The sequence below is a fragment of the Entelurus aequoreus genome, linkage group LG10 (assembly GCF_033978785.1).
Source record: "Entelurus aequoreus isolate RoL-2023_Sb linkage group LG10, RoL_Eaeq_v1.1, whole genome shotgun sequence".
NCBI classification, from domain to species: domain Eukaryota; kingdom Metazoa; phylum Chordata; class Actinopteri; order Syngnathiformes; family Syngnathidae; genus Entelurus; species Entelurus aequoreus.
Window position 1 is genome coordinate 15,318,027 of NC_084740.1, and position 25,725 is coordinate 15,343,751.

Genomic DNA, 25,725 nt, shown 5'->3' on the forward strand with positions numbered 1-25,725 from the left:
CCTTCCGTTTTTCGAGATGGTCTTTCATAGCGTTTATCATTCTGTCAGACATTATTGTGAGTTTTTGTATTAGTGTTCCTGAAAATAAGGACCCAAGCATACAATCTGTACAGCATATTTTTACAGCCATTTATATATACATACACACACACATACAGTCGTGATCAAAAGTTTATATACACTTGTAAAGAACAAAATGTCATGGCTGTCTTGAGTTTCTAATCATTTCTACAACTTATTTTTTTGTGATAGAGTGATTGGAGCACATACTTGTTGGTCAAAAAAAACATTCATGAAGTTTGGTTCTTTTATGAATTTATTATGGGTCTACTGAAAATGTGACCAAATCTGCTGGGTCAAAAGTATCCATACAGCAATGTTAATATTTGCTTACATGTCCCTTGGCAAGTTTCACTGCAATAAGGCGCTTTTGGTAGCCATCCACAAGCTTCTGGCAAGCTTCTGGTTGAATTTTTGACCACTCTTGACAAACTTGGTGCAGATCAGCTAAATTTGTTGGTTTTCTGACATGGATTTGTTTCTTCAGCATTGTCCACACGTTTAAGTCAAGACTTTGGGAAGGCCATTCTAAAACCTTAATACTAGCCTGATTTAGCCATTCCTTAACCACTTTTGACGTGTGTTTGGGGTCATTGTCCTGTTGGAACACCCAACTACGCCCAAGACCCAACCTCCAGGCTGATGATTTTAGGGTTTCCTGAAGAATTTGGAGGTAATCCTCCTTTTTCATTGTCCCATTTACTCTCTCTAAAGCACCATTTCCTTTGGCAGCAAAACAGGCCGAGAGCATAATTCTACCACCACCATGCTTGACGGTAAGATGGTGTTTTTGGGATTAAAGGCCTCGCATTTTCTTCCCCAAACATATTGCTGGGTATTGTGGCCAAACAGCTCAATTTTAGTTTCATCTGACCACAGAACTTTCCTCCAGTTTGTCCATGTGATGTCAGATGAAACAAAAATAGTTTTTGCGACCAACAAGTATGTGCTCCAATCACTATCACAAAAAAATAAGAGTTGTAAAAATTATTGGAAACTCAAGACAGCCATGACATTATGTTCTTTACAAGTGTATGTAAACTTTTGACCATGATTGTACGTGCTCGAGCACAGTCAGTATACACTTCTACATATTATCATCTGCTTATTTGTCTTTAAAAAAGCCATCAATTTGACTTGTCGTTGATGGGGAAAATCTAACAAATCTGACTGGACTATGAACTCTTTAATCAAAGACAGCCATAGAACAATTTCCAATTAATTTGTTATTATTTGTTATAGTACAAAACATACATCAGATTCAATTCAAGTTTTCTTGAAAAAGTATAAAAATCGTTACACATACAAAAATAAAACAGGACAAATAGGTAAGAGTAGACACACCCAAAGAAAAGTGAAAGCCAATCTGTGTTTTTAAGGGAGAAATGCATTGTTTTGATTGTCGTTAGGCATTAGTCAGCAGGAAAGATGAACCAAGAATGACACTTAGCAATTACCATTTAAAAATAAATAATTTTAACTTTTCAATCTTACAGAAAACTTGCATTGGGGCTGAACGGGACAGTGACTGACTAGACCAGGTGTGTAAAACTCCTTTTAGATCGGGGGCCACATGGAGAAAAATCTACTCCCAAGTGGGCCGGACTGGTAAAATCACGGCACGATAACTTAAAAATAAAGACAACTACAGATTGTTTTCTTTGTTTAAAAATAGAACAAGCACATTCTAAAAAATTACAAATGATGTTTTTTTTTTACACTTACATGTTGCGGTTAATAGTATTTTATCTTTATTTGTCGCTATTTATACGTTCTGAATACATTATGTGATAATGTTCATCAGTCAACACATTGGTGTTAATTTTCAATCTATCACGATAAAAAAATATCAAAATCAAATTACAGGATGTTATTTATGTAGTTTGTCATTTTCCTCGACTGGTGACTAACATCATGTGGTCTATTTATTTTTTACAAATGTGGCATCAACTACAAAGATACAAAGAATTGCTATTGTGTCATCTAGTGGACACATTTAGAACAGCAGTTTCTTTCATTCAAAAATGTTGGCTCATTTTTATACTTCGCAAACTCATCCTGTGTGCCAGATAAAACCTTTACGTGTGCCTGATCCTGCCCATTTACGTTTGACACCCCTGGACTAGAGCCATCATGATTTTGCAACCAAAGTAGTCAGAAAGACATGTTTCGATATAGTTTAGGGGTTGGCAAAGGTCTTGAGCAATATTACGCAAAAACTAATGTTTATAGGATAGGATAAATGAAGAACTTTACCAAAATTGAACAAAAGTAGAGAAAAATCCTGGATCCTCCAAAAGAAGAAGCCCTATATCTATTATGTTCTCTGAGCGAAGGCTCCCTGAGGCACATTCTGAAAATCCCTGTGTTAAGCAACTCTTGCATAATACTGCAGACAGACACACATAACCGGAAGTATAAATTCCTAGCTGGAGGTAATTACGAGGTAAAAAGGATTATGTTTGCACGGCGTATCTTAAAATCTCACCTCGGCCCACACCGTGTCGTCTCGTCCTTTAACACTGAGAAGCAGATGTCCATCTGGGGAGAACTGGGCCGAAAGCTGTGGCATTTTGGCTCGACAGAAAGTGCCGCAGAGCTCCTCGGCAGACACGTATCGCTGACAGTGGCAGCTAAGGGATTGGGATTAGTCAGATAAAACTTCATGGCTTTTACCGACGTCAGAGTGAAATGAAGATAAAGGTATTAGTGATATTCACATGCCCATCTCCACATCCAGAGTTCCTCCAAGTGGTCCACAGGTTACATTACAGGAGTGAAGGGAAGGGGATACACACTCTCTGGATGCTGCGAGACGAACCTGCCCTGCAGCACACCGCCTATTCATCTGAGACATGTACATGTACATATGATATTCTTTTATGGCACTGGAGTTCCTTTCAGAAATAAAAAAATATATATATTACTGACTGACCTCAGGCTGGCAGTCCAGTTCGCTGTCAGAAGCAGAGATTTTGAAGTCCAGCTCATTATAAAAGATGAAGCCCGTTCTGCACAAGCACGAACCATCCGAGTGCTGAAAGGCTCGGTTTTTGCCAATGCAGGAACACGACGTGGAACCTGGGGAAACAATATGTGACAAAGCAGCTCTAAATGTGAACAGTATAGTATTGGGACAGGCCTCCGAAATACACCATATGTAGTCTCTCCGGGACATCGCAGTTTTTTTTTTGTTTTTTTGTGTGTGATTGTTTCGGTCTTAAAGCTGCAGAAAACGTTGAGGCGTTTTTTGTAATAAAACAACTTTTCCACCCAACTCTCTCATTTGAGCTGCACATTGAGAATGTTCATCCCCGTAATATCACCAAAATATGTCCCATTTGGTCCACCAATGATGTTTATACGTGCGTCCATTACGTCTTGTCTTAATTATTGTAACCCAGTGTTTCCCAAAGTGGGGTACGCGAGGTGATCGTAGGGGGTACGTTAAGGCCCACGCTAACCGGACGTGGAGCGACAATACAAAAAGTTACAAATCCATTGTTTTTAACGGAGCAAAGCCGCCACGCAGCTGCCGCGGAGGGTTAGAAAACTGTTCCAAAATCCTGCACGGCAAGCCTATAGAAATGCATTGGTTTCACTTTTTATTTTGTTTCCCCCAGCCATTTATTTCGTATGATTATTGGATAAAGGCAATATACCACCCTGCGCTATAGACCTGCATTCTAAATACATACTTGTCCCGCGCTCAAGTCTTCTCCCGACACAGTGTTTCAACCAATTAGGCTACTTGTTAACGTCAAGTTACTATTCATAGAAAACAGCCATATCTGCGCCGGAATAATGGACAAATGGCTAAAAAGAGTAAATCCCCCCTCCGGAGAGACATTTGTGTCTACCAGTAGGCCTACAATCGAGGATGCCCATGCCGGTGACAGCAACCCAGGTTTCTCTTCCTTGGATCAGGGTGCAAGCAATCGGGCTAGCGCTACAATTAATGCTAGCCAAGTTATTAGCATGGACACTGACAGTGAGTATGATGCAGAGCTTCGGCCCCCTGACATGAGAAAGCATACGGATAGAGACTTGTATTAGTAGGTTGCACAGTGAAGTACATATTCCGTACAATTGACCACTAAATGGTAACACCCGAATAAGTTTTTCAACTTGTTTAAGTCGGGGTCCACTTAAATTGATTCATGATACAGATATATACTATCAGATATATACTATCATCATAATGTGTGTGGAAGGGGGTGGGGGGGGGGGGGTGGGGGGGGGGGTGGGGGGGGTAGGTTTGGTTGTTATCATCAGTCATCAACAATTGAGAACAGAAAAATGGATAATGGAACAGTGTAGGTCTGACTTGGTAGGATATGTACAGCAAGTAGTGGACATAGAGAGAGAAGAAAGAAAAAGTATCTGCATTTGATTGTTTACATTTGATTATTAACAATCCGGGGAAGGTGTTAGTTTAGGGTTGTAGCTGCCTGGAGGTGTACTTTTATTGCGGTTTTGAAGGAGGATAGAGATGCCCTTTCTTTTATACCTGTTGGGAGCGCATTCCACATTGATGTGGCATAGAAAGAGAATGAGTTAAGACCTTTGTTAGATCGGAATCTAGGTTTAACGTGGTTAGTGGAGCTCCCCCTGGTGTTGTGGTTATGGCGGTCATTTACGTTAAGGAAGTAGTTTGACATGTACTTCGGTATCAGGGAGGTGTAGCAGATTTTATAGACTAGGCTCAGTGCAAGACATAACGACATCATCAAAATATGATGAGAACTATATTGCTTTGGGGTTCACTTGTATCGGTACTGGTTCGTCTATTCGGCCACAATGTGTTATATGTGTAAAAGTACTATCTCACAACTCAATGAAACCTCTCTTGCGAAGACATCTAGAGACGAATCACTCTCCCTTGAAAAATAAACCACGAGAGTTTTTTTGAACGGGAATTACGTGGGCTTTCGACCAGTAAGATATGTATAAGGGAAACTGATACAGTTAATAGGAAGGGAATAGAAGAGTCTTATATAGTGAGCTACCGAGTGGCCAAGACTGGAAAGCCCCACACTATTGTGGAGGACTTGATTCTCCCTGCTGCCGAAACGGAGACGTAGGAACAGAGAAAAAAAAAACAGGGGAGGAAAGGGGTACGTAGCTGGAGATTAAATGTTTGAAGGGGTATGGGATGGTAAAAAGTTTGGGAACCACTGCTGTAACGTATTGTTTTAGGGTCTTCCCAAGTCTAGCATTAAAAGATTACAGTTGGTACAAAATGCGGCTACTAGACTTGTGCTTTTTTTTGTATAGACATTGTTTTTTTTTGTACAAATTCATCTGAACTATTATTTCCTCTGTTTTTCAACAGCTGTCGTGTCTTTTGCAGGCTTTCAGTGCCTCATTCTACTTTGTTGAAATGAAAGGATTATGCTTGTTTAACATCTTAGCTTCCGTGTAATTGGTTATGCATATTAGTTTCCTGCTTCTTTTACAAGGTAAAAGTAAAATTGTCTGTGTTTTCTTTTTTTTTGTCTTTTAGAAGAGGTAATTGATGAGGAATTTTCCTCTTCTACGACCTGATGTTCAGGGAAATGATGATCAGCATGCATTGCAGGACTTTATCATCAGTCTTCGGAACATGAAGCACTACTTAGGTTTTATTGATGTCACCTTCAACACATTCTTTATCTTGGACATTAAATATCGGAAGCGGTGTGTAACGTGTGTATTTCAGTTGGTAAAATGGACCATTTAAAAAAAAAATGTAACTTAATTTTGTGTCATCATTAACGTATTGCCAACTTAAATACACGTTTTATCAACGTATATATATATATATATATATATACATCCATTTTCTACCGCTTATTCCCTTAGGGGTCGCGGGGGGCGCTGGAGCCCAGGGCCGGCCCGTGGCATAGGCCGTATAGGCAAATGCTAAGGGCGCCGTCCATCAGGGGGCACCACGCCAGTGCCACAAATGTTGGAGAAAAAAAAAAAAAGTTGGTACTATTATTTCTAAATACAAAAAATAATCCCACGTTAATTAAAATGCAAAGTAAAGCCTATTTAATAGAAATAATATTTGTTACAAAATTACACCCCCCCTCCCCCCGCACACTGCGCCCCCTCCCTTCCCGTATCATGACTTATTTTGGACGTCACCACATCAAAAAATCAACACAAGATGTCAAAACGGCCAAAACTATCAGGTGCCCAGGGAAGAAAAAAGAGAAAAGAAGAGGAGAAACGAGAAAAAGACAGAGGTAGCAGGTAGGTAACGTTAGCCTACATGAAATTATTTGTCTGTTACAGAATGTGATAATAACCTGGCTTTTTAGCATTAAGCTGATGTTACATGATTCGGCAATTGCTAATAAATAAATAGGTAGTTCTGTTTTAACGTCGGGTTAATATTGTGGAGGGGGCTAAATTGTTATGGAAAATAATAATGTAACGTTAGGTTACAGTACTCCCACCTTACATTCCTCAGGGACATTGTATTAGATCTTTTAAGCAGGTGTTTTTTGTTTACATTGTTATTGCCTTCTGGTTAGCTAATGTTTGCCCTGCAGGTAATAGTCACTTTTCCACCCCTTTATATATTAGATATAGTTGTAAGTCTAGTTGTTAAAGTGCACATCATTAATGTTAATTAAGCAATATCACATGAGAGGGAATGCTGTTTTTTTAAATTTGAGCACTGCTGTGATTCGGTTAAAGATAATCATAACATAACATTCTCATATAATGTATTATATGATGTATATATATATATATATATATATATATATATATATATATATATATATATATATATATATATATATATATATATATATATATATATATACATATATATATATATATATATATATATATATATATATATATATATATATATATATATATATATATATATATATATATATATATATATATATATTATACTGCTGATTGTTAATTTGCTTTCTTTAAGTAAAAAAAAAGGTCAAAGACAAAGCTATTCGGTTTCTTGTGAGTATATACACTTCACCTCCGATGTGGGGGGGGGGGGGGGGGGGGGGTCGCCACCTAAAATCTTGCCTAGGGCGCCAGATTGGATGGGCCAGGCCTGCTGGAGCCTATCTCAGCTACAATCGGGCAGAAGGCGGGGTACACCCTGGACAAGTCGCCACCTCATCGCAGGGCCAACACAGATAGACAGACAACATTCCCACTCACATTCACACACTAGGGCCAATTTAGTGTTGCCAATCAGTCTATCCCCAGGTGCATGTTTTTGGAGGTGGGAGGAAGCTGGAGTACCCGGAGGGAACCCACACAGTATATATACATATATATATATATACATATATATATATACATATATATATATACATACATATATATACATACATATATATACATACATATATATACATACATATATATATATACATATACATACATACATACATACATACATACATACATACATACATACATACATACATACATACATATATATATATTCAGTAGGTGTTGTGTAATTAATCTGCTGCTTTCTTTTATTTTTATCTAATTAACTTATCACCAACATAATTATACCAAGTTTTACCAGCCTATAAATACATTTTAATTAAGTCCTGTGTAATTAATTTGCCACCTTTTTTCATGATTATTTTGTTGCATCTTCAACTTATCACCAACTAAATTTTACAAAGTTTTAAACAAATTAAAAAAACAAATAAAAAATAAAAATTGATAGGAAAATGTGACAATATATTAAAGTTGCATCAAAGTAACAATGTTTACAGTGTGGGCAGCACCTGTCTTCAATTTTAGTCCTTAGCCTTTGGCTTTTTTTTGGACAGATCTATTCTTTTGTGGAATAAGTTTTGGGTCCTTTGGATGAGTTTGATATCATAGTGTGCTGACCTAAACCTCATTTTTTAGGATGAACTAAGAACACCGACTGCACTGATCAGCTCAGCATTTTCACGTCCCGCAGGTGTCCCAACACATTTGTCCACTTAGCTGCATATGTTGCCACCAATATTTCTGCAGTGTTTTAAAGGTCAAGGTCAAGGTTTCTCTAATGGTACCCTGAGGTAAAATAGTTGTGCAGGCATTTGTAATTCAGCTTCACGACAGAATGAAGCAAGCAAACACAAATCATATAAAACATAAAAACATTTTTAAAAATCCACAAACGATCACCAGTATACAGGCTCACTGTAGAACAATAAAATATAATACCTAATAAACCAATAAAATCATTGTGATTTAAATGCTATGGCATAATAAATACATTAAAAAAATAAAATCACCATGTGATAGCCTTATTTAAGCGTGTGATGGCAGCAGGTACAAAAGTATTCTTATACCGTTTAGTCATACAAAGAGGAACAGTGAACCGCCGACCAGAGCGAAGGAGCTGGAATTCACTGCGTGAAGCAGGACTGGGCAATTATTTTGACTCCGGGGCCAAATTTAGAGAAAAAAATGTGTCTGGAGGCCGGTATATCTATTTTTTGGAGCACTAATACAAAACCTCACAATAATGTCTGATTGAATGCTAAAAATGTTATGATAGACTACCTTAAAAACATTTTTTTACTGAATGAGACACCCAGAATGTACATGAAAATAAAGAATGTGTGATTTACAATATTAACTGTTAGAGCCATTTCAGACATAATTACACATATTTGTTATGTTTACATATCATGCTTTGTTTAAAGTAAATCTGATTATACAGCAATAGCTTACATGACTGTATATTTGTTATTTTGCTATATTATTGGTATATAGTTTAAAATATTGTCGTTCACTTCCTGTCAATGTAATTGTGCTCTATTAGTTTGCTCTGTTTAGACTTGGTGTCGCAAAGTGCCCATAACTGTCGAAAATTGTCAGCAACTGCCGTAAATGTGACAATGTTTTGTTTTTGAAAGGTCGAACAGGGCATGGAGCAACAACTTTTTTGACCATGTTTAAACGTATGTAAATTTGACTGAGCGCATCAATGACGTGTTTGTGCTAACATCATCTGTATTATTTTTGCTATTCTTGTGATCGTTTGTCAAGAAAAAAAGTGGAAATAAACCCCGTCACTTTTTTATACTTTAGATCGACGTCAGCCTGTTGTTATTGTGGGACGCAGGACTAGCTGATCAAGAGAAAACCACGCGTCAGAAACTTTATGCCCTGCCGAGGAAATGGCAAAAGAAGTGAAGTGAAGTGAATTATATTTATATAGCGCTTTTCTCTGGTGACTCAAAGCGCTTTACATAGTGAAACCCAATATCTAAGTTACATTTAAACCAATGTGGTTGGCACTGAGAGCAGGTGGGTAAAGTGTCTTGCCCAAGGACACAACGGCAGTGACTAGGATGGCAGAAGCTGGGATCGAACCTGGAACCCTCAAGTTGCTGGCACTGCCACTCTACCAACCGAGCTATACCTAAAAGAAGGTTGTCGTTACATTAACTATCAACGATAAAACACTGAATATTGACAATATGAAAGTTACACCCCTTCTCGATCGACATTTTACAATCAAGCGAAACGCAACAAAAATGCAACAAACACAGCCAAATATGAACGCGAAGGGTAAAACAAAACTACAATCTGATATATCTGATATATCACTAAGCTTTAGAACTTTGTTGTAAAAATCTACTTCCGCGTCTGTCCCTGACACCCACATTTTAGGCTGACCGCTCTGGAAACACTCTGTGGAAACAAACCCCGCCCACACTGCTTGGTGCCTCGTCTGAGCTGCTGTGACTTAGATTACAATAGTAACGAGTATATCATGGAAACGCGCAGATTCCAGCCATTGAAATACTTTGTGTAGTTCAAGACTTACGGTCATTAGAAAACATCACTGCACATCATAACGGCAGCTACAGTTTCCATCTTAAAGATCTAAAAAAATTATTTGGGAATGTCCGGCGGGCCAGATTGAAAAGCTTAACGGGCCCCGGGCCTACAATTTGATTTAGTGCAGACTTGTTTCTCAAGGACAAACACACTTTGAGTCTATAAGACCGTGCCAAGGTACTCGTAGCTGTCCACACAGTGTACAGGCTGACCTTTGATGACTGTGGTAGGTTCGGCATTGGTTGGGGTTCTAAAATCAATAATCACGTCCTTCGTTTTAGATATAGATAGATTCCTCACACCAGCTGACAAATTCACTATAACAACGGGACCATGGCTAGACTCATTTCCACTGAGAAGACTGACAATGACAGCGTCATCTGCAGATTTCACTAGCGTCTTGTTAGCACTCTTACTCTGGCACATGTTTGTGTTCAGGATAAAATGAAGGGCTGAAAGCACACATCCTTGAGGTGTGCCAGTTGAAGAGTTTGATAATTCAGCTAAAATACGGTTCACCTTGACTTGTTGGAATCGATTAGTTAATCTAAAATCCAACCAGTCAGATTAAAACTCAGATTAAAATCCCTGACCAGCCTTTTGGCTAGGATATGAGGTTGGATAGTGTTAAAAGCAGATGAAAAATCAACAAATAAAAATCTAGTCTGGGTTTTATTTCCCTCTAGATCAGGGGTGTCAAATGTACGGCCCGAGGGCTGGATCAGGCCCGCCAACAGGTTTTATACGGCCCGCAAGATAAATTTGCTCAGTAGAAAAATGTACCTGAAATTTTTGAATAAAAGAAACTGCTGTTCTAAATGTGTCAACTGGATGTCGCAATAGCAATTATTTGTATCTTTGTAGATGATGCTACATATGTACAAAATAAACTACATGATGTTAGTACATCAGTCGAGGAAAATGATCAAACTACATAAATAACATCCTGTCATTTGATTTTGATATAATATAATTTTTTATCTTGATAGAAAATTAACACCAATGAGTTGACTGATGAACATTATCACATCATTTATTCAGAAAATATAAATAAGGACAAATAGAGATTGAATACTATTAACCACAACATGTAAGTGGAAAAAACAACAACAACACCATTATGATTTGGACAATTTCAGAATGTGCTCGTTTTATTTTTAAACAAAGAAAACAATCTGAAGTTGTCTTTTTTTTTTAAGTTATCGTGCCGTGATTTTACCAGTCTGGCCCACTTGGGAGTAGATTTTTCTCCATGTGGCCCCCGATCTGAATTGAGTTTGACACCCCTGCTCTAGATTTTTAAATAGAATGTTAAGAAGCGTGGTTGAAGCATCCACTACACCTCTGTGTGCCCCGTAGGCAAACTGCTTAGGGGTCGAGTACATGATCTATTTCTATTTCTAAAAGATCCCAAAAACGTGTTTTAAAACCCGTGGAGACCTGGCATTCCAGGCTATAGCTCCCAGACTCTGGAACAATTTGCACCAGTCCCTATGTGATCTTGACTTTGTTGAAACTTTTAAGAAACATTTGAAAACTTCTCTTTTTAGTAACGCTTTTAGATAATGCACCTTTTAACTATCATTTTTAATCCACTTTGTATACTTTTTATGATGTTGCCCCTGTTTTAATTGAATTGTTGTTTTACTTCACCTATGTTTTGTACAGCGCTTTGTGATTTTATCTGTCAAAAGCGCTTTATAAATAAAATTTACTTACTTACTATTTATGTTGCAAGATGAAACTTTACAATTATTTAAAAGGGATCAAATACAAATTAAAAAAAAAAACCTGGTGGAGACGTTGACGAGCTTCCACAAGGGAAGCAGGCTTTCTGGGCATGCAGGTGGTTGAAGGTGTCCGCTGGACACGGGTGACAGTCTTGTAGCTTCTCGGCCTGGGTGGTGTTGCCAAAGGAGCCAGGAGGACAGGGTTTTGGTCGTGCGGATCCAGAGGGGCACATATACCCTTGAGGGCAGGGGTTACGCTTGTAGTCGTCTGTACCTGTTCAATCAAATCAATTGGTGTAAGGGAAATACGGAGTGAGTTGAAATTGTTCTGATTTGCATTCCACCTGTTCTTTCCACATAAAAAAATAGCAGTGACATTGACTGTAACCTCTCTTTGGATGGGCATACCTGGCGGGCAGAAATGTCCTTCTGGGCATGACAGGCATTGCACGACAGCTGAGAGATAAGGGCGATAGGTGCCCTCAGCACACATACTGCAGCAGCCCTTTTGGGACTTTCTAAGCCCACTTGTGTTGACAGGCTTAAAGCCTCCATCACAGGACTTCGTTGAAGAGCTATTAGCCGGGCAGTAGTAGGGATATGGACAGCTGTGGAGGGCAGCAGCGAGGTCATTTGCATCATTAGTAGTCCAACTCTGCTAAACTTTCTCTATTAGTTCAAAGAATGTTTTCTATGAGGTGCACTCACAGTTGTTCAGGGAGATTGTGAGACTCTGACCCTTCAGTACAAACATAGCCTGCCGGACAGATTTGAGGCTCAGCGGTTTGTGCTTGGCAGTATGAGCCAGCTCTGCACAGCTTCTCTGAGGCTGAACCTTGATAGTAAGCAAAACATGATTTAATTTGGGGGCATTGTTATGAACCTTGCACAGGGTTTGGGGATAATAAAATTGAACATACCAATGGGGCATTCATAAGAGGCCCTGCAAAGTATCCCCTCCACGTTGGGCTTGCCGGTAGCCTGAGGATCCGGGCAGAAGGTCCCCCCAGCACAAGGCTCACACTGACGGGGTTCAGCAGCACCAGGAAGGGCCCTCTTAGTGCCTGCTGGGCAAAAGATAGGGCGTCCAGAGCCACTGCACCAAAATCCAGGTGGGCATGGGGTGTTGGCATAGTCTGCAAGACCTGGGGGAGAGGGAAAACTATGTGATCATAATCACCTCATCTTTGTTAATGACAGGGTTGTCCAAACTTTTTCCAGCAAGGACCGCATACAGCAGGGGTGTCCAAACTTTTTCCATTGAGGGCCGCACACGGAAAAATTAAAGCATGCGGGGGCCATTTTGATATTTTTCATTTTCAAATCATAACAAAATATATAAATATAAAGGGTCTCAGTCATTAAAATGTTAAAAATAACTCACATTATTCTTATTATTTTTTATTTAACGCTTACAGTAAATCTCTATATCAACTTCAGGTTGATATAACGTTAAAAAAAAAAAGGTTTTATGCCTTTTCTGTCAAAGACAACTTTGTTTTTTATAGTAAAACTTAAATATGCAGTATTTTCCCCACCGCCCAAAACATTCAGAAAGCAATGTTTGATGTGAAGTAATTGGAGCCCTAAAAATATCAATAATGCAGGACACCATTGATTTTAATTTATTAATATTTTTGATTAATCACAGTGAAAAGATCAATAAAATCTCATTAAATATATTTGGGATCCAAAGTGTCCCCCACTCATAAAGTGATACATTTTTATCATATATTTTTTTACTGTCAACACTTAAATTACGAGATCAACTTCAGATATATCTGTCCATTTTACGTTTGAACTATTATTTTGTTTTTGTTATGCTCTTATGTCAAAGAAAACATTGTTTTATATGGCAACCACACAATATATGCAATATTTTCCACATAAAACATTTTAAAGTGAAATATTTGAAGTAATTGGAGCCTTGAATAGATCAATAATTGATTATAACATTGAATTTAAAAAAATTTTTTTTTTTTTTTTGAGCAATGGCAAAAAAAGCAAAATAAAGAAAGACAAAAGAAAAACAAACAACCTGCATGGCAGCTTTGTGTCAACATTGCAACTGTTCCTCGTTAGATTTCACCTCATTCCACTTTTTTTAATGTTAATTTTTAATTTTTGCAATAGCATTTTTAGAATATGTGGCGGGCCGCTAAACAATTAGCTGCGGGCCGCAAATGGCCCCCGGGCCGCACTTTGGACACCCCTGGCATACAGAAACATTGAAGAATGTTGGAGCCATTTTGATACATTTTGCCAATAAAATATACTAAAACCAATTCAATGACGATCAATCAATATATGCTAAGTAGTGATGGGTCCGGCAACACCGATGCATCGGCGCATGCGTCGAGCTCATAGAGCAAAACCCTGTGTCGGTGCGCGTACCGCTTTTAGAAAGTCACGTGACTGATCATGAGCTGTTTGGGTCACGTGACCGATACGCGAACTGTGTCGAACTGACGCCTGCGCGCCAAACTGTGTTTATAAGGAAGCGCATCTGTCAACAAAATGCTGCTGCAAAAAGAATCGCCGCACTTCTGTCGTTGGTCATTTGTAATTTATCGTCGTCGGAGATCATGGAGCAGCCTCAGGCAAAAAGAAAGATTTCCGCCGTGTGGGAATATTTTGATCATATATCGGGGGAAAAAAGGTATTTGTGTTCATTTCCTTGTCGTTTCATCCTGTTCTCTCAAAGTTTCCACTTGATCTATTAGAATTCAAAATCTCTTCAAAATGATTCTTAGTTTACTATTCATATTTTCTGCAGGTTAAATGTCGTACATTAACAAATCCACCTCCTCAATGCTGTCAGCCGGAGAAATAACTAAGAAGAGAAATCGTCTAAAATTTAATACGTTGGAAAAACTTTTTTTTTTAAATAAAAATGTGTAAAAAAAACCAAAAACATTCCCAGTCCACAAGCATCCTCATTCACAACACATTCTCTTAGATTTCCATGTTATGATACATGTTCACATTATTTATTGACTGTATCTAAAAAAGATAAAAATATATTTTTATTTAAATGAAGATATGAAATAATCCTAAATGAAATACAATGACTTGGTTTATATTATTGTATATACTAGGTCATAAAATCAGTGTCAGTTGAGTCGGTCCATAGGTTGCCTGTAGGGATTTTTAATGTCCAGCAGATGTCAGTATTTAGTGACACAGTATCGACACAGTATCAATACAGTTTTGCAATGTGTCGAACCGCTTCATGACGCCTCATCAACCCATCACTAATGCTAAGCTATATGACCACCATTTCCACCACTTAGCTTTGTGTTATATGTAACAAAGCAAATTAGTGTAATGTCTAATCGAAACCTCTTTACATATTTAATTTCTTATTATTGATATTCTTTAATATTACACAGCGCATGCGCAATCCCTCATGCCATCTGCAGCAAGCGCCACCGGCGGCTCTGCTAGGAGCGGGCCAGGACGCGCCCCTGCTCGCTCTTCCCGCATCGCGGCCACGCGCTTGCAGGCAATCAACAATCTCCGCACCTGGCTCTAATCAGGGTAGACGACATAAAGACCAGTAGTTCACTCGTCGTAGTAAGCATCCCGTCTCTTCCTTCCCTCCTCGTACCTGCTCTGTGCTTTCCCTCTGCCCGTGTCTTATATATTCTTTGTGTTCCCCGCAGTATCCCCTCCGTATTCAGTGATCGAGCTGTGCACCTCGTTCCCTTGGATTTCCCTCTGGACTTCGGACTGCTTCCCTTGATCCTCAACCCCCTCTCGGACACAGACCTCGACACCTCCCTCCAGCCCTCGACCTCTTACTTGCCCACGGACTTCCTTGTTGCCTTGCCCCTCTGGACTTGTGGACTATTCATCCAACACGCACGTACAACATCCTCTGGTAACATTGACATTATTAATTCTTCACATCACCTTACACCACGCACTAGTAGTAGCATACACACCCCAGTACATCATCGAGTTCAATAAACCTATTGAACTGATTCCTGCTGTTGTGTCGTCTCCTTACCCTGCCGAACATAACAATTTCGCCAACTAGAACCCTTTAAAGGGCTTTAGCACGCTCAAATACTGGATAAAAACCAACGCTTCCCACCCAACCTGATGGACCTTGAGAGGTGCTGCAAAAAGGAATGGGCGAAACGGCACAAAGATAGGTGTGCCAAACTTGTGGCGTCGTATTCAGAAAGATTGAGCCTGTAATTGCTGTCAAGGGTGCATCAAAAAATAGTGAGAAAAGGCTGTGAATACTTATCAAAATGTAATTATTTTAGTTTTTTTAGTTTTAATAAATTTGCAAAAAAAAAAAAGCTGTAAAATAACAAAATGTGCAAAAAGTGAAGCTCTGTGAATAATTTCCGGATGCACTTAGGGATGAGAATTGAAAACCGGTTATTGTTCAGAACCCATTCCCAGTGTATCAATTCCTTGGAATCGCTTGCCATTTTTTCAAGACAGAAACATTTTCAGACAGCAAATTGACGGCGACCGGGCGGAACGGACACTCTAAAGTCTGATTACATTTTACAAGAAATGATTGCAACAGCCTACTTGTAACAATTGCAAGGCTACTTTTTCATCAAGAGGAGGACATACCAGAAATACGTTGAAACACTTGAACACACAACATGCAATAACTATGAATAGAAGCCACGTTTTTAACAAACTCCTATCTCATCCCAGCAGCTGTAACGCTGGTACAAAGCCCAAAACCAGTGAAGTTGGCAAGTTGTGTAAATAAAAACAGAATACAATGATTTGCAAATCTTGTTCAAGTTATTTCCAATTGAATAGACTGCAAAGACAAGATATTTAATGTTCAAACTGAGAAACAACATTTTTGTTTGCAAATAATCATTAACTTAATTTAATGGCAGCAACACATTGCAAAAAAGTTGGCAGAGGGGCATTTTTACCACTGTGTTACATGGCCTTTCCTTTTAACACCCAGATAACATTTGGGAACTGAGGAGATCAATTTTTGAAGATTTTCAGGTGGAATTCTTTCCCGTTCTTGCTTGATGTACAGCTTAAGTTGTTCAACAGTCCGGGGTTTCCGTTGTGGTTTTGTACGCTTCATAATGCGCCACACATTTTCAATGGGAGACAGGTCTGGACTACAGGCAGGCCAGTCTAGTAGCCACAATGTTGTAACATGTGCAGAATGCGGCTTGGCATTGTCTTGCTGAAATAAGCAGTGGCGTCCATGAAAAATATGTTGCTTGGATGGCAACATACACTACCGTTCAAAAGTTTGGGGTCACCCAAACAATTTTGTGGAATAGCCTTCATTTCTAAGAACAAGAATAGACTGTCGAGTTTCAGATGAAAGTTCTCTTTTTCTGGCCATTTTGAGCGTTTAATTGACCCCACAAATGTGATGCTCCAGAAACTCAATCTGCTCAAAGGAAAGTCCGTTTTGTAGCTTCTGTAACGAGCTAAACTGTTTTCAGATGTGTGAACATGATTGCACAAGGGTTTTCTAATCATCAATTAGCCTTCTGAGCCAATGAGCAAACACATTGTACCATTAGAACACCGGAGTGATAGTTGCTGGAAATGGGCCTCTATACACCTATGTAAATATTGCACCAAAAACCAGACATTTGCAGCTAGAATAGTCATTTACCACATTAGCAATGTATAGAGTGTATTTCTTTAAAGTTAAGACTAGTTTAAAGTTATCTTCATTGAAAAGTACAGTGCTTTTCCTTCAAAAATAAGGACATTTCAATGTGACCCCAAACTTTTGAACGGTAGTGTATGTTGCTCCAAAACCTGTATGTACCTTTCAGCATTAATGGTTTCTTCACAGATGTGTAAGTTACCCATGTCTTGGGCACTAATACACCCCCATACCATCACAGATGCTGGCTTTTGAACTTTGCGCCTATAACAGTTCGTATGGTTCTTTTCCTCTTTGGTCCGGAGGACAACGTCCACAGTTTCCAAAAACAATTTGAGATGTGGACTCGTCAGACCACAGAACACTTTTACACTTTGCATCAGTCCATCTTAGATGAGCTCAGGCACCGCGGAGCCGGCTGCGTTTCTGGGTGTTGTTGATGAATGGCTTTTGATTTGCAAACTAAACTAAACCAAACAATAAAAGCCCTGCTTCATCCTGCCTGCGCTAACAAAATAAGAGTCTCAGAAAGCTGGCGTGCACAAGCTAGCAAGCTACAGATTTTGCCGCCAATGTATTTATTGTAAAGTGTATAAAAAGGAGTCTGGAAGCTTGGCAAAAACGATGCCAAAAACCAACCACTTTCATGTGGCATTGGACAGAAAGGAGGACTTTGTTTCTCCTCCATTTGAAAATGCGGACGTTATCATCACTACTGTCTGATTCCAATCAATGCAAGTCATCAGAATCAGGTAATACACCAACTTATATTCTTGTCTTCATGAAAGAAAGGAATCTAAATGTGTTAAACATGCTTGTATTATCATTAAACACCTTTAAAGGCCTACTAAAATGAAATGTTCTTATTTAAACGGGGATAGCAGATCCATTCTATGTGTCATACTTGATCATTTCCCGATATTGCCATATTTTTGCTGAAAGGATTTAGTAGAGAACATCGACGATAAAGTTTTGGTTGCTGATAAAAAAGCCTTGCCTGTACCGGAAGTAGCGTGACGTCACAGGTTGAAGGGCTCCTCACATTTGCACATTGTTTACACCAGCAGCGAGAGCGATTCGGACCGAGAAAGCGACGATTACCCCATTAATTTGAGCCAGGATGAAAGATTCGTGGATGAGGGACGTGAGAGTGAAGGATTAGAGTGCAGTGCAGGACGTATCTTTTTTCGCTCTGACCGTAACTTAGGTACAAAGGCTCATTGGATTCCACACTCTCTCCTTTTTCTATTGTGGATCACGGATTTGTATTTTAAACCACCTCGGATACTATATCCTCTTGAAAATGAGAGTCGAGAACGCGAAATGGACATTCACAGTGACTTTTATCTCCACGACAATACATCGGCGAAGCACTTTAGCTACGGAGCTAACGTGATAGCATCGGGCTTAACTGCAGATAGAAACAAAATAAATAAGCCCCTGACTGGAAGGATAGACAGAAGATCAACAATACTACCAAACCCTGGACCTGTAACTAAACGGTTAATGCTGTACCGCCTGGCGAAGCCTAAAAATGCTGTTGCTAACAACGCCATTGAAGCTAACTTAGCTACGGGACCTCGACAGAGCTATGCTAAAAACATTAGCTCTCCACCTACGCCAGCTCTCATCTGCTCATCACGACCCGTGCTCACCTGCGTTCCACCGATCGACGGCGTGACGAAGGACTTCACCACGATGATCGGTGCGGTCGGCGGCCCGGAGACGGAGGACGTCAAGGTGAGGACAGCGGCGATGCGGCGGACGGCGTTGTGGCTTTCGACGACACCCCGGCCGCCATCAGAGTTGGCAAGAAACATATATTTCCCCAAAGTTACGTACGTGACATGCACATAGCGCCACGCCCGTACGGGCAAGCGATCAAATGTTTGGAAGCCAAAGCTGTGTACTCACGGTAGCGCGTCTGCTATCCAACTCAAAGTCCTCCTGGTTGTGTTGCTGTAGCCAGCCGCAAATACACCGATCCCACCTAGCTTTCTTCTTTGCAGTCTCCATTGTTAATTGAACAAATTGCAAAAGATTCACCAACACAGATGTCCAGAATACTGTGGAATTATGTGGTGAAAACAGACGACTTAAGCTGGTGACCGTGCTATTCCAAAATGTCTCCTTCAACCCTTGACGTCACGCGCAAACGTCATCATACCAGACGTTTTCAGCCGGAAGTTTCCCGGGAAATTTAAAATTGCACTTTATAAGTTAACCCGGCCGTATTGGCATGTGTTGCAAGGTTAAGATTTCATCATTGATATATAAACTATCAGACTGCGTGGTCGCTAGTAGTGGGTTTCAGTAGGCCTTTAACTTGTTAACAAAAATGTCTATTTCATAAATAAATACATATGAATTATATGTTAGGTCAGGGAAAACACAGAGACTATTTCATCCCATCAAGCCTGTTTCGCAGGTTTCCCTGCTGGTACATGTAATGTACCCAATATATATATATTTAACAGCCACAGAAACTTCAATAAAATCCCCTGACGAGCAGGCTACAGCCTTGTAGGGATGAAATAGCCTCTGTGTTTTTTGCTGACCTAATGTATATTCCGCTTTACCCGGTATTGAGCGCTGTATAACGGATAAACCACAGAAACCTTGACTATAAATATAAATTATATATATGAATGAGGTACATCCCCTCGACTTGGTCAGTTGATAAGTAGCTCGCCTATAGCAGTGTTTTTCAACCACTGTGCCGCAGCACACTAGTGTGCAGTGAAATACAGTCTGGTGTGCCGTGGGAGATTATGTAGTTTTACCTATTTTGCAAACCAGTAATCATAATCCGCAAATGTGCCTTTGTTGAGTGTCTGTGCTGTCTAGAGATCGGCAGAGTAACCATGTAATACTCTTCCATATTAGTAGGTGGCAGCATTTGCTTTGTCGATGTCGGGAACATGGTTTGTCGTGATCACAATATGCAGACGACAGCAGGAGGCCATCTGCAGGTAAAAAGGTATCTTACGCTTAAACCAAAAATAAACAAAAGGCATTGAAGCTTAAACAAAAACAGAATGCTGGACAACAGCAAAGACTTACAGCGTGTGGAGACGATGGCTTCCACAAAGTACATCCGTACATGACAATCAACAACAATATAGGAGCGCAAGACAAGAACTAAAACACTACACACAGGAAAACAGCAAAAAAACTCAAAATAAGTCACGGAGTGATGTGACAGGTCATGACAGTACACCTACTTTGAGACAAGAGCTATATTGATGCATGCTTGGTTATGGTTTGAATTCATATCCAACAATTGCGAAAACGACTTTTTAATGTCAATATTGGCTGCTGAGTTTAATTGTTTAATGTTTTCTGCTGGGGGTGTGCCTACGCATTTTTTCAATGAAAAAAATGTGCCTTTGCTCAGAAAAGGTTGAAAAACACTGGTCTATAGACTGTGTTTCGGGCCCCAAAAAAAAAGAGCTGCGGGCCGCAAATGGCCCCCGGGCCACACTTTGTTCACCACCGGTTTATCATGAGAACAATTGTAAAGTTGACGCATTACGCTGTCATTATTTCAAACTGCTATTATGAATACAGAAAACCAGGGGGAGTAACAACGAGTAGATATGGCAACAATATGGCTTCCATTTGAGAAGTTTAATGTGTGTGAGGCAGATTAGACCAAAGTTTTTCGGTTACAAAAACCCAAGCGCTTAATCATGAGCGTAGCCTCAAGTGATATGGGCTTTAAATGCGGGGGCCTTCTATCATATTATAACTCCTCCGCTCTTATCTACGCTACAGACTCAGGCAGGAATATAATCGCGTGCTCACAAAGTGAAATTACCACAACCCGGAACGTCCGTTTGCTTTGAAAGGTCTGTGAGTAATGGCAGACCGAGGAGAGGCACATTGCGTTGTAGCTCTGTGCTAATATTTCACACTTCATTACAAGATAAAACACAACACCCACCATTTTAATTAATATTAGGAGTCAATGCACCGCCGATATAATTAGGTGCTTATTGTTTGGCACCTGTGCTGTTGCAGTGGAAACCGGGAGGGCAGGGAAGGCAGCCGTCCTTACTTCCCGCTCCGGGGGAGGCTCTGTAGGTGTACACAGGACAAGGTTTGGGTCCCGTCCATTCGTTATTGTCACTTCCAGGTAAACCGTCACAGTAATGACCAGCAGGGCATGGACGTGCGCTCGGCTCTCCTGTAAACAAACAAGGAACTTTTAGGAAGTAATGAAATGGTTTGATGAAGGATTGATGGAGAGTAGTACATGGCACATTTGTTACATTCCTCGCAACCAGATTGAATAATTGATTCCATTGTGTCATAAATCACTTGACGAGCCAAGGCCTGCTCATGATTCTAAAAAAGGGATCTGGTGGCTGTACAGCCACTTCTTTCTTTTTTTTTTTGTATTATTCCCAGCTCCTGCTGGCCGCGCCGACTCCAATTACCTGCCTACTACCATGGCAGGCGAACAAAAGCCTACATTGCTTTCCAGACGAAAATGATTAAAAACGAGGCTTTAATGATTGAAACTAATTTAATAACTTTCCCTCTCAGTTCCATTTACATTATTTTTGCATTCCACAGCCTACACATACACTATATTGCCAAAAGTATTAGGCCACCCATCCAAATACCATACCATACCAACTTTATTTATAAAGCCCTTTAAAAACAACCACAGTTGAAGAACAAAGGGCTGTACACCACAAAGAAATACAGGCAAAGGACAGACTAAAAAATATCATTAAAAACAGAAGTAAAATACACATTGAAAAAGCAAATGGAAATTAAAGCTGCAAGCAGCATTGGTCGGGTCCGCCTTTTGGCAGGTGCTAGTCCTAGGTGTCCCAATACTTTTGTCCAGTGGTAGTCCTGAGTGAGACCTACATAGAGGTTTTTGTTTCGTGTCTCTACGATATTCGTACTGGGAGTTAGAGGAAGTTGTGTCTGAGTTCACATTGTCATTATAGGGTATTGTGTGTATTGAGGCCAAAGAAGGAGTAATCGCATTGTCGTTGTCATTTTTGGCACCGGAGCAGCATCAGTGCTGCGGGTCTTTGAAGGCTCGTAAAATCAAAACGGTAGCACTTATTAAAAATCCGTAAAGACAGTTTAATCAGAAGGGTTCAATCTCTCTTCTGTAGCAGTTTGAAGCCAAAACGACCGACGCGCTCAGAGGAGATAACGTTTGATGTTTGGTGACCGTTTGTAACAAAAATTTTGTTTTGAAGGAGGAATAGCAAACTTCCTGTTGATTTTTGCTGAAGGATGTCAATCTATGAAATGTAGGTCTAAGCAAGACCTACATAGAGGTATTTGTTTCATGTCTCTACGACGTTCCTACCGGAAGTTACAAGCAGTTTTGTCAGAGTTTTCCTCTGAGGAGCAGTTTTTTCGCTGTTTTTTTCAAAAATTATGTAAAGCACAATTTTGAGTTTTGGGGTTCGGTTTTTTTTTTAGATCGCAATTTCCACCAGTCCCGATGTGTGTGAGAAGTTTGGTGAGTTTTGAAGTATTTTAAGGGGGTCAAATTACAGCTCAAAAATCAAAAATGAGTGTTTTTAGTCATTTTTTGTCTTGAAGGGGAAATTGACAACTTCCTGTTGATTTTAGCCCGAAGAAATTAATTGATGAAAAGATCTAAGCGAGACCTACATACAGGTTTTTGTTTCATGTCTCTACGACCTTCCTAGTGGGAGTTAGAGGCAGATTTATTCCTAGGGGGCGCTAGAGAGCAATTGGGATTTTTGGGGTTTGGTTTTTTTTACCAAAGAGTTTTGTTCGCGTTTTTTTATGTGTGCGAAAAATTTGGTGAGTTTTGAAGCATGTAAAGGTATGTGGGCTTGTATTAAGCCTCAGGGAGTTGAACGCCCCTGCCTTACATAGTTCCGGGTCACCCTTGGGCAAGGTGTAGTACCCGAATGCCCCCCCCCATCAGGGTTACGATACCCCCCATGAACTACACTAAAAGAGGATGCGTTACCCGGCCCGGAGGAAGCCCGGGGCCCTCCTCCGGAGCTAGGCCCGGAGGTAGGGCTCGTCAGCGAGCGCCTGGTGGCCGGGCTTGCCACGGAGCCCGGCCGGGCACAGCCCGAAGAAGCTACGTGGACACACCATCTTCTCTGCCACGTGGGCCCACCACCCGCGGTCGGAACCAGTGGGGTCGGGTGCGCTGCCAAGTGGATGGCAGTGAAAGTGGAGGCTCCGGACGGACCAATTCGGGGCAGCAGAGGCTGACTTTCGGGACGTGGAACGTCTCTACGCTGGTGGGGAAGGAGCCTGAGCTGGTGCGAGAGGTGGAGCGCTACCGGTTGGATCTGGTGGGGCTTACCTCTACGCATAGCAAGGGCTCTGAAACCACACTCCTGGACAAGGGATGGACCTTGTTCACTTCTGGAGTTGCTCAGGGCATGAGGGCACAGGCGGGTGTGGGGATACTCACGAGTCCCCGGCTGAGTGCCTGTACGTTGGAGTTCACCCCAGTGGACAAGAGGGTCGCCTCCCTTCGCCTTAGGGTTGGAGGGGGGAAAACTCTGACTGTTGTTTGTGCATACGCACCAAACAGGAGTTCAGAGTATTCAGCCTTCTTGGATACCTTGCATGGGGTCCTGTATGGGGCGCCGGCAGGGGATTCCATAGTCTTGCTGGGGGACTTCAACGCGCACGTGGGCAATGACAGTGATACTTGGACTGGCGTGATTGGGAGGAACGGTCTCCCTGATCTGAACCTGAGTGGTGGATTGTTATTGGACTTCTGTGCTAGTCACGGACTTGCGATAACAAACACCATGTTCAAGCATAAGGATGCTCATAGGTGTACCTGGTACCAGAGCACCCTAGGCCAAAGATCAATGATCGATTTTGTAATCGTATCAGCTGATCTGAGGCCGTATGTTTTGGACACTCGGGTGAAGAGAGGGGCTGAACTGTCAACTGATCACCATCTGGTGGTGAGTTGGGTTAGATGGCGGGGGAAACCTCTGGACAGACCTGGCAAACCCAAGCGTGTAGTGCGGGTGAACTGGGAACGTTTGGAGGAGTCCTCTGTCCGGAAGGACTTCAACTCCCACCTCCGGCGGGACTTCTCTGCCATCCCTGTGGAGGTTGGGGACATTGAACAGGAATGGGCAATGTTCAAAGCGTCTATTGCTAAAGCTGCAGCTGCGAGCTGTGGCCAGAAGGTCTTAGGTGCCTCAAGGGGCGGTAACCCTCGAACACCCTGGTGGACAGTGGTGGTCAGGGAAGCCGTCCGACTGAAGAAGGAGTCCTACCGGCGTATGTTATCCCAGGGGACTCCGGAGGCAGTTGCAAGGTACCGACGGGCCCGAAGGGCAGCGGCCGTGGCTGTGGACGAGGCTAAGCAGAGGGTGTGGGAGCAGTTCGGGGCATCCATGGAGAAGGACTATCGGGCGGCACCAAAGCTGTTCTGGAAGACCATACGGCACCTCAGGAGGGGGAAGCAGGGAACCATCCAAGCTGTGTACGGCAAGGATGGGACTTTGCTGACTTCAAGTGAGGAAGTCGTAGGGCGTTGGAAAGAGCACTTTGAGGAACTCCTGAACCCAAATACATCAGACACACCCTCCCTGATAGGAGCAGGGCCTGAGGATGATGGGGGATCGACGTCGATCTCTCGGGGTGAAGTCACTGAGGTAGTTAGACAACTCCACAGTGGCAAAGCTCCGGGGGTTGACGAGATCCGTCCAGAAATGCTGAAGGCTCTGGGTGTTGATGGGCTGTCTTGGTTGATACGCCTTTTCAACATTGCGTGGAAGTCTGGGACAGTGCCGAGGGAGTGGCAGACTGGGGTGGTGGTTCCCCTTTTCAAAAAGGGGGACCAGAGGGTGTGTGCTAATTACAGGGGTATCACACTACTCAGCCTCCCTGGGAAAGTTTACGCCAAGGTACTGGAAAGGAGGGTCCGGCCGATAGTCGAACCTCAGATTCAAGAGGAGCAATGTGGATTCCGTCCTGGTCGTGGAACAACTGACCAACTCTTTACGCTTGCGGGAATCCTGGAGAGGGCCTGGGAGTATGCCTATCCAGTCTACATGTGTTTTGTGGATTTGGAGAAGGCGTATGACCGCGTCCCTCGGGAGATCTTGTGGGAGGTGCTGAGGGAGTACGGAGTGAGGGGAACCCTGCTAAGGGCCATCCAATCTCTGTACAACCAAAGCGAGAGTTGTGTCCGGGTGCTTGGATGTAAGTCGGATCCGTTTCCAGTGGGGGTTGGTCTCCGCCAGGGCTGCGCTCTGTCACCTATCCTGTTTGTGATTTTCATGGACAGGATTTCTAGGCGGAGTCGTGGCCATGGCGGAGAGGGTATACGTCTCGGGGGGCTAAAGGTTGCGTCACTGCTGTTTGCAGATGATGTGGTCCTGATGGCACCTTCGGTTCGTGACCTTCAGCTCTCACTGGATCGGTTCGCAGCCGAGTGTTCAGCGGCTGGAATGAGGATCAGCATCTCCAAAT

The 25,725-nt window shown here is 41.5% G+C and overlaps 1 protein-coding gene across 1 annotated transcript in view; it reads right to left on the bottom strand.

Annotated features, from left to right (window-relative positions):
* The window catches only part of si:ch211-286b4.4 (uncharacterized), an 81,393-nt gene that overhangs the window by 33,323 nt on the left and 22,345 nt on the right, over positions 1 to 25,725 (bottom strand). The window contains exons 10-17 of the mRNA XM_062061850.1: positions 21,266 to 21,445; positions 12,548 to 12,772; positions 12,336 to 12,462; positions 12,036 to 12,235; positions 11,689 to 11,901; positions 2,996 to 3,141; positions 2,781 to 2,908; positions 2,549 to 2,693 (exon numbers count right to left, since the gene is read on the bottom strand). Of these exons, the coding sequence (XP_061917834.1) occupies positions 2,549 to 2,693; positions 2,781 to 2,908; positions 2,996 to 3,141; positions 11,689 to 11,901; positions 12,036 to 12,235; positions 12,336 to 12,462; positions 12,548 to 12,772; positions 21,266 to 21,445 (1,364 nt within the window). The remainder of the gene's footprint in view (positions 1 to 2,548; positions 2,694 to 2,780; positions 2,909 to 2,995; positions 3,142 to 11,688; positions 11,902 to 12,035; positions 12,236 to 12,335; positions 12,463 to 12,547; positions 12,773 to 21,265; positions 21,446 to 25,725) is intronic.